Source organism: Amphibalanus amphitrite, unplaced genomic scaffold (assembly GCF_019059575.1).
Source record: "Amphibalanus amphitrite isolate SeventyFive unplaced genomic scaffold, NRLGWU_Aamphi_draft 000129F_arrow, whole genome shotgun sequence".
NCBI classification, from domain to species: Eukaryota; Metazoa; Arthropoda; class Thecostraca; order Balanomorpha; family Balanidae; genus Amphibalanus; species Amphibalanus amphitrite.
In genome coordinates this window covers 778,699-798,610 of record NW_024881624.1, presented here as the reverse complement: position 1 = coordinate 798,610, position 19,912 = coordinate 778,699, and the positions used below count along the sequence as shown (strand labels likewise).

The 19,912-nt window shown below is 46.5% G+C and overlaps 1 protein-coding gene across 1 annotated transcript; it reads left to right on the top strand.

Moving 5' to 3' along the window:
- The first annotated feature begins 4,931 nt into the window (after window positions 1-4,931).
- Window positions 4,932-16,818, top strand: LOC122381851 (tachykinins-like). The gene is made up of 2 exons (XM_043366557.1): window positions 4,932-5,172; window positions 14,263-16,818. The coding sequence occupies exons 1-2, from the start codon at window positions 5,165-5,167 to the stop codon at window positions 14,876-14,878; spliced, it is 624 nt and encodes a 207-aa protein (XP_043222492.1). The 5' UTR covers window positions 4,932-5,164; the 3' UTR covers window positions 14,879-16,818.
- The last annotated feature ends 3,094 nt before the right edge of the window (window positions 16,819-19,912 follow it).

The window sequence follows — 19,912 nt, the reverse complement described above, 5'->3', positions numbered from 1 at the left end:
TAAGGGCATATTTCCATGCTGACGAGCTAACGCATAGTATCTACAGGTAGTATCTGACCACGTAAGGCATAGTTAGGCATTTAATCAAATGCCCACATATCTGAGACATTCGAAATCTGACAACGCTTTACAGCAAAGCAGTTGAAATATTTACATAACGTTAGCTTTAAGGGTAAAATATATGGTCCATTTTTCATGGTGGAATTCTGTATTTTGCATGAGCGGGCAGACGGAATGGATTTTCTCTCCATAATGATGAAACAAAATCGGGATATGACTTAGAAAGCAAAGCTCTAAAAGAAAGATCGTTCTTGTTCTTCGTTCCGGGACTTGACGGTGCAATCCAATCAAATAATTCCTTCCCGCCAGTGCGAACGATCGGCGGCACATTAGGGGAATGGATTGATTATGTCAAGTGTACCATTCAGGCATCACTTTAATGTCTTCACTATCTGCCTCATAGCTGAACACTTCTGCCATGTACGCAGACATGTGAACGTTGGTCGGCGCATATTTTAATTGAAAGACTTTGATGTCAAAGCTCATGTCCTATAAGTAGGTACGCTAACCATTAAAAGTAGTCGTTTTAACCCTAGAACGCCTAGGGGGGGGGGTTGTATCAACCCCCCCCCCCTGAGGTTTTTTCGAAGTGCACGCTAAACGGCTTGTCGTAGCGGGCTGAAATTTTCAATACCCTCTGGGGCAACCTTTGCGCATCTTTTGCCGAAAAAAATTTGATCGGGTCATGTCAGGTCACGGAGTTATGACGTCATAAGAGGTACAGCCTCCGGCCGGATTTTCACAAACTGAGTGCCAACGCCCGAGGTTTCCTGCCGGTGGTACGAACATCGGTTGATGGATCGTGATGAAACTTCCCATGCATGTTGGGGCAAGTATTGGCTATCATATGGTATAAGAAATTTGACCGGGTCAGGTCAGGTCACGGAGCTATGACGTCACAAGAGGAACAGCGTCCGGTACTATTTTTGAAAAGCGCCCGAACCACTATTTTGCTAATTCTTGTCACCTCAATGGGAATATGCAGCAATATTAGCTTCTATAGGGAGCAAATGGACCTCCCAAATCCAAAAATACAATCAGATTTCAAAAATTTAAATTTTGATTTTTCGAATTTCTGCCGCCGACTGTGACCTTGCCGACTTCCGGCGCTCCCAACAGGGGCGCGGGAACTACTTTCCGACTGGGGGGGCACACCATAATAGAGATCAACCTAGGGTACCCCCAAATCTAGTTTTCTCACCGGTTTTAGGCCACTTATTTTTCACCCCTCGGCTTTTTCAACAAAAAAAGAAAACATTTGCAAAAAAAGTGTGGTATTCCGTCTCAAAGATGTGGGGGCACCGCCCCCACGGCCCCAGAGTTGGGGGGGCAAGCTGCCCCCACTGCCCCCCCGGCTCCCGCGCCTATGGCTCCCAACGCGCCATTTTTAGAGCTAGGGAAACGAAATACATACCAAACGATAGAGAATTGATCAAGGAACACGAAAGTGAAGGTTTCAAGTCGATATCTCCCACCGTTTTGCCGCAATCGCCGCCGAAAGTTGAAAAAGTCTATTTTTCCGAAAATTTGACCTTTGACCGGTCAAAAGTAGGTCAAATGTTGACCTAGGACCAAAAAATATACCACCAATCGCGAGATCTCGTTGAGAGCAATCCGTTGGTTTTTTCCGCTATGCTCTACGACCTTCCGTTTCGAAACGCCAGGGGGGGGGTCGTAACAACCCCCCCCCCCCTGGTCGTTCGTGTTATGAGAAATGGCCTGGTCGTGCGAGGGTTAAAAGGAATTGAGTGTTGAACAACCTTCATGGTGGCGTTCACAAGCAAAACAAGATCTTGTGATGTCATCAAGCGCAGTGACGCTCATTTTACAGGTCCAGGATCTATGATCTGGAATATCTCACACGTGGGTCTGCAGCGCGAGCCGCGTCGCCTGCCAGTTCCAGCTGGTCCCACACGTGTTCTGTCGTTTCGCTGAGTGCTAATACCAGCTAAATACGCCAGCTCGCCCACGCACCGTGCCGGTCGCCGATCAGAGGAGGTGGCCAGTCGCACTGAGACGGTCGATCGGCAAAGTGTTTCTCATACTGTCGAGTGTTGTGAATACATGCATCCTGACTAACGAAAGCAGAGTGCCGAGGCTATAGAGTGGGGCCCAGAGAAAATATTTTATGACTTTTAGGGTAAAAAGTGGTCCAAAGAGTCGTTTAGCTTCTGTTGCTAACAACGTGAATTTCAACACTGGATGGTATAGCCATTAAGCATTGAAAATCTTGCCTACAATTTGTGTCACAGACTCACAGCAGTGTAACAATGAGATTTATAGTACCTACAATTTGGCTGCGCAACGCAGAATGGGCAGGGTAGGTAAGCCGTGAGCAAAATGCAATGCACCTTGGCATTTCCGACGATTACATATGAAACAAGTCAAGGTAAAGAGCCGTGACGGGATCGATATGACATCGGCGTTATGTTTCAGAACATCATTCGATAAGGGACCACAGTCCACATCCCTGTGAACATTTCACGGAATGTCTCCGCTGGCAACAGCCTAGTTTCCAGTGTCAAGCTGTTAATTCACCCAAGGAGGTATAACACAAGGAGTAACACATGTTACAGTTAGTATGCGAAGTCCGTTAGTTTGCAACGCAACTAGTTTCGTTGCAAACTACCTGACAGGCCAGGTAGTTTGCAACGAAACTAGTTCCGTTGCAAACTAACTGACCGTCCAGTTAGTTTGCAAACTAACTAGTTAGGATGCAAACTACCTAGGTACGTTGCAAACTACCTAGTTACTTTGCAACGGAACTAGGTGTTTTGCAACGGAACTAGTTGTAATGCGAAATCGACGAGGCAGTGGCTCTATTTGTCGGTTATATTTAACTTTTATGTAAATTTTAACAACGGTTGTTAAAACAAAGCTGTGTTTTTCTAACGGGTGAGTGACACTAGACATACCTAAGAGTAGGACGGGTGGTCACATTTATGGATGAAACAGTGAATTAACCAGATGCGACTACATAATGTGACGATTCACTGGCTGATCTAACTAGTGGAGGGGCAGTTCCGGGGGCATTTTGCGATTTTGATTTTTTTTTTTGCGACACACACACCAGTCATTTTCATTTTGCAACACCAGTCACCACCGCCGCCGCACAGAACAGAACTAAACTGTATTGTCCCATGGTCCCATGGCCCGTGGTCCGGGGTAAGCGTGCGATCAAGAATCTGTCTCAACGGCCGACTCCTACTGCGACTTGACTAGCCAGGTGGCCTAGCGGTGCCGGGTCATTCGGTAACAGCCAATGACCAAAGGGCAGGTTGCGTCACAGACTGATCGGTTGTGAAGGTTGTGAAGCCAGTTGTGGAGCTCGTCAGCGGCGCGGTTCTGGAATATGCCGAAATCGGCAGCAGAACCTTTGTTTTCCGCTTATGTCTACGCATTTATGGTGATCACATCACTAGCGGTTCCAGAAAGATGGTCTTAAACGTTGCGGGAGACATAATCCCAAAAAGTTACTCCTAATTCACAAAACCTTTCGGATTTTGATTCCAACCCCTACACACGGCTGTGCAGTCTAAAACAAGTATTTGATTATAAAAGTTGTTCAGCTTTCGTTTCATTCTCATAATAAGTAAATATTTGTCGCTTTCGGGTGCTGCGTGGATGGCGGAGCGATTTCGGGCGCCCTCCCCCCTCCCCCTCTGGATCAGCCAGTGATCGTAACGTTATGTAGTCGAATCCGGTTAATTCACTGTTTCTTTCCTAAATGTGACCACCCGTCTTATGTCTAGTGTCACCCGTTAGAAAAACACAGCTTTGTTTTAACAACCGTTGTTAAACAACCGTTGTTAAAATTTACATAAAAGTTGAATATAACCGACAAATAGAGCCACTGCCTCGTCGATTTCGCATTACAACTAGTTCCGTTGCAACACACCTAGTTCCGTTGCAAAGTAACTAGGTAGTTTGCAACGTACCTAGGTAGTTTGCATCCTAACTAGTTAGTTTGCAAACTAACGGATTTCGCATACTAACTGTAACATACATATTGGAGACAGAAATAAATAAAACTGTGAATCTTACCTTACCATACCCAATTTCGTTCAAAATTTAGAGGCCACCTTGCCTGAAGGGAATCGTTCTTATCAAGCTCATGACAAGTCGAACTTCTCTAACTCTCATCAGATATCGTATCCTGATGTTTGTCCAGTGGGTATCTAGTCTTGATTTGAGCTGCTCCACAGTCGTTTGAGGCAAGCAGTTTCAATCATAGACGACCCTGACACTGAATGATTTCCTGCTTGGTCTGGTGTGGGCTCTGGGCTCCTGGACTTTCCGCGGATGGCCTCGAGTACAACCGTCCGTGGCAGATGCAAAGTAGTCTCTCGGAATCAGGTCGACACCTCCATGGAACAGCTGGTACATTTGGATCAGCTCGCCTTGTCGCCGACGGTAGAATATTGAAGGTAAGTTCTCATATCTTACTTTTTAATATTCGCGGTTGCACAACACAGCTAGTCAAATGCAGGTTTACTCTAACCCGTTTAAATAGTGGGTACTTACTGGTAAACAAAGATGAAAATCTAATAGCAGAAAGATACCTATTGTGGAAATCCAGTGACTATATTCAGTTGAGTGACATAAACACCAAAGAAAAAGCTCTTTCCAAGTTATAACTTTTGATTAGTTTACAGTCCCTAATTATAAGACAACAATAGCAGATTGTGGTGAATAAATGCCAAAAGCACGGAAAAACGTAACGACCAAGTAAGGCAGCCCTTTCATTCGCGCGTGGGAGTCACGGGGCCAATTTTCCGGGCCGTTGATTGGGCGAATGACGAGTGACGTCACAATTTCGGCCGGGAGGTGGTGGGCGGAGGAGTGCGCGGGCGGCCGACCGGCCCAGACTGCCACCGTGAGCCGGTGGCAAACGGCCGCCGTTGCTGCTCGGGTCAGGTCAGTCGCCGCTGGGAGAGAGGCGCCGCCGCGCCCCGTCCTCCGCCACCCGAGCGAGGCGCCGCCCGTCCAGAGCCGGCGGCGGCGCAGACAGCGGACAGCGGACAGCGGACAGTCGGGCAGACAGCGGCAGAATCGGACACAGCGGCACGGAGGGACCCAAAGACTCGGCTACAGACGGCGCAGCATGTACAGGTAAATGGGGGCAGGCTAGGGACTAAATGGAAATGATTGTTGGTTGTTGCAGAGAAACGTTTTCTCTTTACTCATTTTATGCAATCTACACAGCATATGTGTAAAAAGTATCGTTGATTGAATGTGCATTTTGGCATTTCGTCACTTATTACTCAAAATTAGCTACAAAAGAAAGAGGCCAACGACACATTACAATGTTATTCATTACACTATCGCAGCATGTTGAGGATTATCAATAGACAGGTGTGACATATTATAGTGCATGTATGTATGGCCTAAACTTTTGAATTCATTTTAAAAGGGGGAAAAACGCAAGAAATTACCCAACGTTTCGCATTTATTGCTTGGTCATGGGTCTTCGAGTGCGATTGTGACACTTTTGAATATACATATGTCACTATCGCAGCATGTTAGCCGGGCTACAATGAACAGCGATACAAAAAGCTGATGTGAAGACATAGTTATCTCATAGCTTCATTGTTTTAGTTCAGCTAATTTTGTATGGATATATTCCAAGAAAACAGCATGCCCCTAATTAACCCCCGCCGGGGCGGTGCTCGGCACCACCCACGCCGGGCTGGAGGGGTTTGAACAATTCTCGTCTAACTCAGCTCCTACAGGCCACTTAGTGATCCGAGGTAAGCAGCGTTTGGAAAAGGGGAAAAAATCACGAGGAAAGCACTTTGGTCAATTTTAGGCCAGCTGACTATAGGCCATCAAAGAGGTATTGAGGGGTACATGGGTGCAATATTCCAATCCAATATGCCTTGTTTACCTGTTGTTCCGATGTTTGAGCGTTGAGTATGAATTTCGCCCAAAAGAAGCGCAGTTCAATCTTCTCCCATTGATTTATCTGTAATGGAAAGGTCACAAAACTGATGACGTTAAGGCACTGATATCGAGATTCCGAGATAAGCGTTTTATATGGCGAGCATCGGAAAGTTTTCTGAGGTAGTCATATATCGTGGCCCTGTGGCCTAGCCTTGAGCGACCTGGGGCTGACATTTTTACGTGTGTAAAAAGATGCATTAAAAAGGGTGCCAAGAACGGCAGCGTCACGCACAGTCGCTTTTGGGATATTTGTCGAAAACCCCAGGGGTCCAGCAGCCCCGTCATGGCGCGGGTTAAGTATCTAATACCAAACAAACGCATTAAGGGCGAACAGAGTTCTACACAGAAAGTAGGCACTGCTAAAACATAAGAACGCTGGAACAGAAGACGAATAAATCCGTAAGATCAAACCATTCTTAATCTTTCATTTTCATAGGTACACTGCTTGAGCATGAGAAAATGTTTTATTGTAGCGTTTAGCCCTAGCGGGATAAAATAATCAAAATGTTAAAGAAACGAGAAGTAATGATTGATTGAGGCATCATCAGGCGATGCCACATTACTGTAAAGGTGATGGGTGTGTGGGCTGAATTCGATTTCACGGTGGCCGATGTGATCAATAGCACTCAGAAGCTGAAACTATGGATAGAACAGTTGATCACTGCCAGTATAAACCAATTCATCTTCCTATTGCCGGAAAAAACATGTTGAGCCAAAACCACGATATTGAGTAGCCAGTGGTAAGCCTTTTAAATGCTGGTGTCACTTATCATGCGTTCCATAGGATCTGCAATTTCTTAACGCGAATGTAGTGCCACAATGTGTTTAGCTCGCAAACAAATAGGAACAAGCCGATCTCATCTAAATAGTTCAAAACTTCAAATATCGATTCGATGAAAGGTTTCCTTGGTGTTGTCACATTCAAGATTTCGCTAGAAACGCTTTGCTGTAAAAACGAGTCTTTCTCGTCACTTCCCCAAAAGCATTCTCACTTAACACCAGCATGTACAAATAAATATGCACCTTTCGCAGAGAAACGCGCATGTAACGCATGTGGACGGCGCTTCTCGGAGCTCAGGGCCGGTTCGGCCTCCTATATGTATTATGGTTATGTTTTAGTCGTAAGTGCAATCATCACATGATTCGTGGATGTTTTCACAGCTAGCGCCTAGCACATCTTTGAATGTAGCCAGGTCATCGCTAGCATATCAAAAGAGCACTGATTTGACTGTTACAATGAGCCGGAGGTCAGAAATTCCCGGGCACAGACACTTACGATTCTGTCGCTAGATGGCAGTGGTGGCGGGCGCCTGAGATGCAGACTGTGCCGCATGGCACACATCTCCGTCATTGGCGCCCACAGAGAGGCGTTGGAGGAATGCTTCCTCGCTCAGTGTTCAGACACTGCATATTGTATGTACATAGCACATACTTAGCACTTTTTTACCCGTATTTTCTTCTCGCTAGCTGATCGTAACGTAGCCAAACCATGCATGGTTTGCCGGAACTGGCCCACTCAAATGAGGCGAGTCATGGGGATGATTAATCGTGAAGATGATCAATCACTTAAAAATTGTTTAATCATGGCGAATAACAATAACTGACAAAGGACTACTCGCACGGAAATATAGATAACCAGACATATAAATAGTTAGAAATTCACGTTTTTCTTCCGACACCATATTGTTCCAACGGCTGACCGCAGCATTCTCACTTCAGATATGTTTAAAGGGACCCTCCCACCTTCAAAAAAGTTAATGAATTGGCATGAAAGTGATGTCGCTCGGTTCAGAAAGAGCAAAAACAAATATCTACCAAATTTCATCGAAAAATATTCACCGGTCTTCAAGATATTAGACTTTTACTTTTGTTTACTTTTTGGGATCTCCGCTGTTCCTAGCGACTTTATTTGAAAGTGCGGCATTTGTTGCGCGCAAAGTAGCGTATACCACCGCGTGCTACAAAACGTTTTAGTCAAACATTTAAAAATCCTTAGATATCTGCGCTGACGTCACACATTCAGAGGGGTATTCCTATGCATTAGCCCCTCTGAATCAAAATGCTGCAATTTTGAAATTCAATATTTCCGATTTAAGGCATTTCTCGATGTTGTGAGTGCCGAAACCGGTAATTGTGAGCCAGGGACCCCATTTTGGCTATCTCAACTCAAATTAGAGGTGGCAAAAGATGAAAATTTTGGGAACCAGACTCGAACCAGACCCGGCTGGACATTTCTGGAACCAGTCGGACCCGGTCTTTGTTGGAATCGGAACCAGTTGGACCCGTTCCCCAAAAGTCAATTAATGCAAACTACTTGTAGGTATCACTAGTTCCATCATGTAAAACAGCCTATTTCCCACTGGGAATACTCATGAGCTACTGTGTGCAAAGAAACATTCACTTCATATTTTGCAATAATGTGTAGTGTGCAAGGTGTAGAGTTTATGGTAGGACCCGGTTGGACCCGTCAGAAAATTTCCAGGAACCGGTCTGGACCCATATGGGTCCAGACTGGTTCCTTGGACCGGGTCCTCGGGTCCACATTTTGCCACCTCTAACTCAAATCTAATGTTAAGGTGGGAGGGTCCCTTTAAGTCTTCTCAAACGAACATCGTACGGCAGCAGAAACATCGATAAATCAATTCCACTATACAAGTCAGCGATATTTAATGAAAATCTGACGGCTGTCCAAACCTCGCCGAGCCGGCCGCCGTTCATATTTTACTGGCGGGTGGAGGAAAGGAGCGGCTAGAGTTCTTCACTGCAGTCGTCCCAAAGCTGGCCGTCAATATCGGCCGCTGAGCGGGGCCGCGGAGGCGATGGACAATGCAGTGCCACAAAGCCGATGCCACAGTCGCCTTCATGAACAGCAATGCGACTTCAAAGCGGTACCGGACAGGATTTCAGCGCTCGGGGTGATGTGGTAAATCTAGTTGATTATAAGGTTTGCTAGGAATTGGAGGCATCAAAAAGCTGAAGCTCAGGCTTTGAACATTTAAAGACGAGAATGTTTCCATTGCGATCACGTTTATTACGAAACTGAAGTGAAACCTGATACCAATGGAATTTCATAGCATGATACTTTATAGGAAAACTACAAATTAAGCCGGAAGGCTATAGCATGATCCAGCAAATCACCAACGGTTTAGTGTAAATAGATTATGATCACCTTAATAAAAAGAGAATGGTATCCATTGACAATTAAAGCAATATAAAATTAACCGAATCCAGCCAATCTTACCAATGCCGTAAATAGGATTTGGCAGCACTGGCCGGAGTTAACGGCACTGATATCAAAGATACCCTCTTTATTTGCATCCCGCTAATCTTGCCCAATGATTTTGCTGGCGTGAATGATTATGAATGTTGCCTGAACGAATGAATAAGTGAATGTGGAATAGTTCTGAATGTTACCAAATGCCGTGAATACGCATTCACGGCATTTGGTAAGATTGGGCTGAGTCGGCAGAATCTTAGCCGAAGTAAATTACATGACCGAGTTCTGGACGACAGTTTTAGCCTGCACCGCTGCATCAAGAACTGATATCGTCACCTCATAACCCATCCTAATCACAGACGCAGCGTATCGGCCAAGTTCGGGGCGTTGCTCCAGATAGTTGACTGGTTGTGATTCAGACGTCACGGCTCGTACCCGGACACTCGGCGACAATTTGTGGCCGCTGTCCGGGACGGCAGCTGTCCGGTGGTCACACCTGCCGCCGGGCCATCATCGGCAGTCGAAAACTTCTGCCAGCCGCTGCCGCTGATCCGGTTACTAGGCTGCCTGAGTCAGGCCAGGCTGGCTGCTGCTGTCTTAGGCTGCAAGAGCCAGGCTAGGTCGGCCTCTCCTGCCTGGGACCAGGCTGAGCCCGTGAGCCAGGATGGGCCACCCCGGTGGGCCAGGATGGGCTTTGATCGGCCGCTGTTCCTAGTCCAGCCTGGGACGCTCCTGTCCGTGGGTAATGTCAGGCAACTCTACCCTTACGACAGGCTAAGCCTAGATTCCTCTCGTAGGAACGATTCCCTTACAAGGTAAGGTGACTGTATATGTAGAGGAAATCTATCGGAGCACCAGAGACCGAAGACCAGCCGCAGCAGCAAACACAAACATGGTCCCCTACGAGCGACGATGGAACCTGATCTGATAATGACCTACAGAAACACCCTGTCCCTGGGCACAACGTGGCTCTGAGCTTAAATGCCTTCTGACTCGCCTAATGATACCATACATAACATTTCTCATCAGCTCCCTTGATCGATTTCTCATCAATTATCTGTCAGCTCTAATTTATCTATAAATAAGTTCTCTCATCAACTGGCACTTTTGCCTGCCTGCGCTGAGCGACTCAGAGTGGTGGGCGGACCACAGCTAGCCTTTCTGGTCAGTATGTTCGTCACTCGGGTGCATACACACATACTGCGGGCCGAGTCGAGTCAGTGTTCCCACCGACCTCGCCGCAACTGCCAGACTGATTACGGCCGGTAAATATTGACCCTGTCCGCGGAGCCGGCCCGGCCGCCCACCCCGCTCTGAGCGAGGCCGCGCCAGTCTGACCCGGGTCAGGTGTGGTCGGATTTCGGTGTCGACACCATGACCAATGGAAAAATGAAGATCTGTAGTTGCGGTGAAAAAGACCAACGGAGCGTGGGGGTGTGCACGGAATATATAGTCTACGACAGACTACATATTGCCGTAGACTATATATTCCGTGGTGTGCGTATGAATAGCAGGGCGGTACGGAGGTATGGTTTGGCCAGCCAGAGAGTGTGTTTAGAAGATAAACAATCGCGCATGTATACCCAACTGCTGCTGTCCCAAGGGGGAACTGACCTCGGGCTCTGTAAAGATGCTCAAGAAAAGAAAGCTATATTATTCTCAAACATTTACCTTCTACACAGTAGTCTATTCGGATGAAAGATCTGCTTCTATTCGGGTAGTTAGGCACTAGTGGTGCTAATCGGAACTTCAACCTTCGGAATTCCGATTTTTGTCCTATGTCCAATTCGGAATTTGGTTGGACAAAGGCAGCAGGCTTTCAAAAACATTAAAAAATCACTTGCTATGCCTCAGCATTTTTTCAAAGCATAATGTTGCATGGCATTGATTGGTGAAAAGAAAGCTCAGCTCTCGATATGATAAACACTTTTGGGCCGGTAACATTACATTAAAAGGAAATTAAATACCAAAGTTGGATCTTGTATGTATAAAACGTTGTTTTGACGTTTTACTTAAGCATTTACAACTACAATGTAAAGTCTTAATTATTGGGTAGTTTTTAAACATGTTTGGAGATCTTTGGACATTCTTATGGTAATAACTTCTAAAAAGTAGCATTTGCATTTTGCAAGCCAAACCGCCCATCAACGGGTATAAAATGCACGAGCCTAATGACCCGCTAATCTGCTTACCGTACGTGTTAGTACAGGATCAGAGTGAGATAAAACAACACGGTCACACGTGGCACACAGATCGGCATAAGATATACATATATCACCATTACGGAGTCAACAACGCCTACGGGCGTAGAAGGAATGCGGCGAGGCACCCGTCCACCGCTAATCCATGATAACGCTCAAACGGTTTTCTGATTAAGTTCGGCTAGAAATTACCAACCAAGAGAGGGGTGTAGGACAAAGTAACTATCCGCCCTAAGCATTTATAGACATTCAAAGGCCAAATCCCGACTTACTGTATACCAAAGACGGCTTTACATCCAAACCAAAACAACTGAGTCACATCTTTGTGACAGTTCGTCTTTGATTTCATTCTGGAAACTAATGGGAAGCGCTGTTGACCGACGACTTGTTGGGAACACACGTCACGACAGTCGCTGCTTTTAGGGTGTTCTGCTGACTCCTGCCTAGCCTCGAATCTGCGACGAAAATGGCAGTCACATAAGCCGTAATCAGATCAGTATTCGTCATACACAGAGAAGTCTGGGAATGGTGAAGTCGCACAGCTGGCAACAGCCACGGAGATTGTTTCCCTATTGTCTGTGTCAAGCGAGTATTTTTCCAAATTATCTGTTCGATCAAGCATTGGTATGCAAGTCATAGAGCCACACTTGGTGTTTGACCATACGGTGATTCGATTTCAACGCTGAGCGCATTCAGCAGTGACAGCGAAAACATAGCAGCACACGACTGCGAAACATTTCTTTAAATGAGTTTCTCAGTCATTTAGCGACACCTGTGCATTAGGCGCATCAGAAGCTCACGTCACGCTAAAATCGCATTTAGAACTCCAGGGAGAAGTGGAACGGTATCAAATTCTTGCAGAAATAATAAACTAAAAAGGTACATCAAAAGTTGAGCTGTAGAATAGTTGCAAAGACCGCTATAGCCCCGAGCATACGCCATACATGCGTGAGTGCCTGGTTCGACAGAGCAGCATCAACTGCTGGGGTGCTCTTCAGCAAGACGGTTACCCACCGGGCGCGGCTTATTTGCTGTTCAAACAAACTGACAACGTTCAAAGTTCAAACGACCTGTCCATTTGTCGCTCGTCGAGCGCGTCAAGTGGCGTTCTGAAAAGGTGCACAATGGGCTTGCTCACAAAATTCGATTAGTTGCCACCAAACTATCAACTATAAAAAGATCGAGTGAGCAGAACTCAGAATCGCATCAAGTAAATTCTGCCCAAGTCTTATGACACGACCTGCTCCATACCACATGCACTCTACACCTTTTTCCTTCAGTTTGAAAAAGTTGTAGCTCAATTTGAAAAAGATGTTATTCAATTTGAAAAAGATGAATTTCAATTTGAAAAAGATAAAATTCAATTTGAAATTAGATAAATTCAAGTTGAAAAAGCTGAAATTCAATTTGAAACAGATTAAGTTCAGTTTGAAAAGAAACCATGTTGAGTAACTTAGTAGGGGAAGGTGCCCAAATTGCTCCAACTTAATATACTTAGAAGTGTGGTAAGGGCATTTTTTATATCAAATTAATCAAATTACGAATTAGAAGACGTTAACCGACTCGTAAAGGTACTTCGGGGTACTTCGCTGGGTGCCTCGAGGAACACGACCTCCCGATGGGCGTTTAAGATGTCCCTGCTTAAGCTGCGGCTCTGCTGCACCACTGCACTGTTTTCAGCTTTGAAATGTGTGCCTGTGGCCGGGTCGCAGCGGGTCCGACTTCTGTCCGCTGGCAGAGTCGATTACCTGCCCATTCATTTCGATCTCTGTGTCATGGCATCAATACAGATACCAAACATTCGCTCGTTTCGTTACGTGGTACCTATTGCATAGAGGCATGCAAGTAAGTACTAAGAAGTGTGGTAAGGGCATTTTTTATATCAAATTAATCAAATTACGAATTAGAAGACGTTACCCGGCTCTCCATCCATCCCTTTACGAGTAATAGTACATTAAGTTAAGCATGGCGCAATTTGGGCACCTTCCCCTAATAAGTTACTCAACATGGTTTCTTTTCAAATTGAACTTTATCTGTTTCAAATTGAATTTCAGCTTTTTCAACTTGAATTTATTTCATTTCAAATTGAATTTTATCTTTTTCAAATTGAAATTCATCTTTTTCAAATTGAGCTACAACTTTTTCAAACTGAAGGAAAAAAGGTGTAGAACTCTACGTATACTGCGTTTGCAAATAAAATGGTAGGCTGCTAAGCACGAGTCTGTTCAGTTGAGTAATATGCGATGTCACTGTGCAATGTGCGTGCATCGCGATCCCACTACAGTGTCGGCATCTCACGCTTATGGTCAAAAATAGTCTTCGGATGACACAGCATGCCGGTGGCCTTCGTATTATTATGAATCGTCGTTCATCCAAGAAAGCCGATTGTCAAAAGTCAAAACTGTATGGTGGAGTGTGTTGTAAACGTCTGTCAAGTGTCAGCAGTCAACATGCCTATTTCGCTATGTTCCAGTGTCTGTGACTAGCATTATAGTTTGTCTGCTTGTGCTCCGTTGTCTGTGAGGAGCTGAATCTGACAGTCTATTCTGTCATCTGTCCGCTCTCAATACATGCCGTATAACAGCTCATTTCTAACTCGGACTTGTCCGTGTTCTAATGCTTTTGTCCACTCTGACAGTATGTCTTTCTGTCCGTGCTCTAGTGTCTTCGTCTAATCTGTCTCATGTCTGTGATGCAGCGTCCGTAGGCAGTCTAATCTGATACCAGTCTGTATGTGTTGCAATATCAGTCAGCAGTCTAATCTGACACCTGTCTGTGTTGCAACGTCTATCACACTTTCTGAAACACCTGTCATCTGACACCTGTCTGTCTGTGTTGCAGCGTCTGCCAGCTGGCCGGCCTGACAGTTTGCCTGCTGGCGGTGGTCGCTGCCCAAACTCTGCACGCACGACCACCGCGGATCGGCTTCCTGGCAATGCGCGGCAAAAGGAACGCCACTTGGCCGGAGAATGGCAGCGGCGACAGCGGCGGACCGCTGGTGGCCCGACACCGCCGCTTTACCTACCCACTGCACCGGCTCATGAGGCTGGATAACCTCTACGATGATCTGTACACACGCGCCGACCGCACGCCGTTCGGTTTCACCGGCCTTCGCGGAAAGAAGGCGCCGTCAGGCTTCGGAGGTCTGCGTGGTAAGAGGGTGTACAGCGGCTTCGGCGGGCTCAGGGGCAAGAAGGTGCCGTACGGCTTCAGCGGCATGCGAGGAAAGAAGGTGCCCGTGGGCTTCAGCGGTATGCGGGGGAAGAAGATTCCGAGCGGGTTCGGCGGTATGCGCGGAAAGAGGCCGACGGCTCGCTCCAGCGGGTCTGAAGGGAGTGAGATGGAGAGGACCCCGGCGTCGGCCGAGCGGCGCCTCACCAGCCGACTGATGGGGCTGGGCGGCCTCCGGAGTCAGCAGCTCGGCTCCAGCCGGCACCTGCTGCTCGCCGACGAGTGAAGGCACCGCAGAGCTACGTCGAACGGCGGTTCTCCGCCAGCTCGGCGCTTCAGTCCCGGCGACTACCGGCTCAGCGATACGTCACCAGTCCGGCGTGACGTTACATTTCATCCCGTGACGTCACAATATCTCTGACAGCCTCCGTCGCCGTTGTGATATCCTGTCTATCGGCGTTCTGAAATTGGATGCACGTTTGGGGAATCACGAATAAGCCGACGAGCAGCTTGCGTAAAAACGACGTCCGATGAGGAACATTTACCTGTATCCATGGACCATGAAGCAATGGCTTGGTGGCTGAAGAAGAGTTCTATTGCAAAACTATTTCCCCTTGAAAAGCGGCCTCCTCGCCATGCATGAATGTGAATTAGTCCGGCAGCAATGTGTTCAATTTGTTATCGGTGTTAAATTTCATGGTTTCTGTTTGCAGAAACCTGAATCCTGACAATTAATCAGGACAGACCCCTGCACGGTCCTCTTTCCATCGATAAGGGAAGGCACATTTTAGTTAGGGACCAGTCAGATGTTGACGCATCATCAGCCACAATTGAAGCCATAAAGGTGCAATGGAGATTTAGCTGGGTCTGGTTTGTTGTACTACTGTCACATGTTTCTGAACCGGGCCTGATCGTAATCTCGTCCGCCACCGCCACCGACGTCGCCGGGGACGTCTCTCAGGCCCTCACTGTGGCACCGCAGAGGCTGGCGGTCCACTGTGATTCTGTGAGAGACGTGAGCCTGGCAGCGGCGGGTCTGATAGGTACCGGCGCCGCCTCTCCAACGGGGCAGCGTCGGCACATTCCACTCGCGTTCCCCGTCCGTCGTCCGCTCGCCAGTCCGGCGGACGGACAGACAGACCCGGAGCCCGAGGCGGACAGACTGACCGGCCCGGCGCCCGAGTTCTGATATGATACACGGAGATTGACGTGGCTGAGGGGCGGAGGCAGGGATCACGTTTACCGCCCGTACTGGCCACTCGGAGCGGACAGATCCGCACGGCCCGGCTATCGGGCTACGCCCTGGGGCTGGATGATGCCGGGCCAAAGACGGATCCAAATCCGGCTGAACCAAAGGCAATTCAGCCTCAAGGTCGACGAATAGGCTAAATGGCACTACGTAAAAGTTCAACGTAAAACAATAACAAAGGCGGCTACTGTTATATCAACACATCAAAGCTTTGGCCAAAGATATCTTCAATAACTTTCCTTGTTAGCATAGCATATTGCTGAGAATAGGCATGCAACTGAGATATGCATTACGGAGCTATGCAAATGGCAAGGGGATAGATACTGCATGTATGTGGTAAAATGATGTAAATAACAATTTCAACCAATTATGCTGTCCGCCACACCCCGACAAGTTTTTGCCTGAAACGACCATCGGAAACTGAAAGGCCATTCATTCCTTTTCTACTACCGCCTGAAACTCTTTGATTGACATGTCCCAGCAAATAAAAATATCCAGGAAAAATAAAATATTAGCTTACAAACAGGTAATGTATTGATGAGCATTGTTCAGCATTCAACTTTCATATGACAGTACCTATGTCAGTGCTGCTTTAAAAAGTAGACGGAGACGCCTTGTACCGTTGAATTTGTTACATGTACGTCGTACAGTCACGACTGATAACTGATGCAACATGTAATTCGACATCCTGTTGCATAAAGAAATGAAGGATCTACAGCAGCTTTCACGATGCTTCTTCGGTAGCTCGGCAGGAACCCCTGTTGTGATTTTAGCGAATGACTTGTTACCGCATACGTGTTGTTGATGTAAAACGTCGTCCTACTCTATTTCCGCGTCATACTGTCACGAACCGAAAGATAGACAAGACCACTCAGCAGAGTGATGGGCAAAGTCCCTGGCCCTCCACATGAGTCGGCCTGTCTGTGTGTTTATGTTTTCTGAATGCAAATACGTGGATCAATACATCGAGGCTGGAGCACGTCAGTATTTGAGTTTGAGAGAGAAACAGTAACCAGCGACTGACGAAACGATCGAGTAAACAGCTCGGACAAAGTTGGGAGACTGGAGTCAACAGCTGACGGTCACAACAGCACGAGACTCTCTTCACAGCACATCTTCAGCGACAGACAAGGGATGCTTGCATGGCGCGTGAAAGTTCCACACGCATGGTCGGAGTGACGGCAGGCAGACATCGATTAATAACGTAAGGGAGGGGGTGTGGGCACTGGACATTTACAACTCGAGTAAGTCATTGCCACACTGTTGACGGTACAGGGATTCAGAACACAGTACAATACAGACGTTAAAACCAGTGTCAGGTCATAATTTGACAAAAGGTTGTAGATGTTGTAATTTTGAATTCACCTTATCTTCGTTTCTATAAAGCCATAACAAAATACGGATGATTTTTTCCTGTAATAGTCCATCGGAATACAAAACGTAAAGAACGAAAAAGAGACCACAGTAAAACGTTGACCCAAATGACCGGTGACGATGGCCCAGGTAAGCCCGAGATGATGAACTAGGGCGTGACGATGAACAGTGACGATGGTCATAGGTAAACCAGAGACGATGGTCCAGCCAGGCGACCAGGTGACTGTTAATGACCAGTGAATGGCGCCCATTAATCGACGGTCCGTTGATCGTTACCGGACGAACGAGGCACACCCGGCCGGCGACGCAGATGGGTGGTGACAACGGCCCACCGTACCACGGGGAGACGGCACGCCCCGCGTGACGTCATACACGCACCGCCGTGTGACGTCATATACGACAGTGTGGCGTCCAGCGCCATGCATTATGCATATATATCAGAAGGATGAAAAAGCCATCGAACAATATTTTGAGCTTAGGTGAAGGTTATTGCTTGATTAGGCTCCAGAGGGACGAAATGGACGCTGTCATGAGTGCGAACAACGTTGTCTGAATTTCGAAAACCACAGTCGGCTCATCACTTAACAATGTCAGGCTAATTAATCTCGCACATATTAGAAGAGAAAATATTCACATGCAGGGAAAATTGCGAATTTTCAACAAATTATGGGTTTGGGTATTGAGCTTTAAGGCGCACCGACTGCATGGGTCATTTTGCACTAATTTTCATCAATTTCGGACGCTTCGACGGGGCATATGCTCCTAGCCTCCTAATGCCCCCACTCCTAGAATTTGCCAGTGAAAACGTTGAGTCGTCGTATAAAATTATAACTTCACTGTCCTATATGACGCCACACGGCGGTGCGTGTATGACGTCACGTCGGGCGGGCTGTCTCACCATGGTACGAACAGAGGATTTTTTTTTATAATTTAGTCCGTATCTTATGAAAGGAGGGATTCACAAGGACAGAGCCCCCGCTAAGGAGAACTTGCTGCGTTGGCCCTGCCCTCCACCCTCCGATCGCCCAATTCCCGTCTATGGCAGAATTTAGAGTCCAAAGTTTAACGTACACACATAGCAGCGTACAGCCGGTCCCCTCGCTGACTTGAGCTGGCTACGGCCTGCCACCAACCGCAACCATACCTGTCAGGGGCCGATTTCACCAAGTGAATATATTCTTGGTGTACTTTGGAAAAGTACACCGACAAAGTACGACGACAATACTATTCGGTTTCACCACAGGAATATATTCACTACGCCCGCTTTACGTAGTTTGAGAGCCACCGGCGCGCATGCATACATCTTGTCGGGGACATGCAGACATTTGTCGGGGACATTTGCTGATCATACAAGAGGAAGTGCCTAAGGAAATATTGCTAATAATGCTCTTGATTTTTGCTCGGAGCATGACATTCCAAAGCCAAAATGTAAACAATCGGCAGCAAGCCGCGCAGCACAGTTGAAGTTACTGGCGTGTGTGGGTTTTATTGGATTTTGAATTAACATTAATTTTTTCTTCCAAGTTACTTCTCATTAAATGTTGCTTTAATATTTGTTCACATCTTCTACGCAATTCTGGAGTGGTTTAGAGCAAATATAAATAAAGCCGAACAATAAATGGCATTACATGAGGCACCTATCTAACTACCGATCACTGATGGTAGCAATTGGAGCACGGCCGACTAGCCGACAAGTTATCTGAAATATTACCTGAATCAAGTTTTTAAATAATCGAAGGGTCTACCGACGACTTCAAATATGGAGAATATTTCGGAATCATTCTCTGGACCTAAACGGAAGCGGGAAGCCGGTGATAAATTGCATCATTTGGCCACAACACAAGAGAAATATGGATACTGCAAAGAAATAGTAAAAGTGGGCGATGAAAACGAATGTAATGAAGCGTTGTGACTTGTGATGCAACATGCTGGGCATGTCAATCAAGGCGTTGCTAGACTGGACTTCAGTTCTTCCTCTCGCCCTCGCCAGCTATTTACTTTCTCTTCGGTAAAACGCTGTATAAAGAGCACGGTGTAATAATCACGGTGAGAAAGATTTGAAACGCTTTTGGCCTTTTGTGTTATCAAAATACAATGTGAACTGTCGTTTTTTTTTTTTGGAAGTGGAAAACTCAATAATGTAATCGGGAATGCGAATGAAAAAGGGAATTCCCTGTTGTGTTTCTGCATGATGGGGTGATTTTAATCGCAGTGATGCCACGATGAGATAAGCCTTATAAAAATAGCTGTTCTTGGGTTTAATTTCAATATAAGCCCTGACACACGATACCCTATATATCCAGCAAGAAATAACCATTATGACCTCTAAAACTTTTTGCGTAGCCAGTGGCATGTTTTTATCATACGTTGCATCGATGAAGTCATTAAATTTGTAACATTATCATACAAAAAATTGATGTATGCCAAGCTGTTTCTCAAAGTATGCCACAAAAAGTAGCATACTTTCAATGCCAGCAGACTCGGCAAACAGCTGTTGAAAAAGCAGATCGGCGTACCAGAAGTACCTCAAACGTAATAGCACGGAATATATAGTCTACGACGTTGTGCAGCAGCAGCTGTTAACACAGTGTGTCCAACGTGTAACAACAGCGGGATTCACTGTGCTAGCTACAACTTGTGACATGTCAAAGAACAACCAGGCGACCTACAGACTGCTCGGAGCTGCGGAAACCGGCT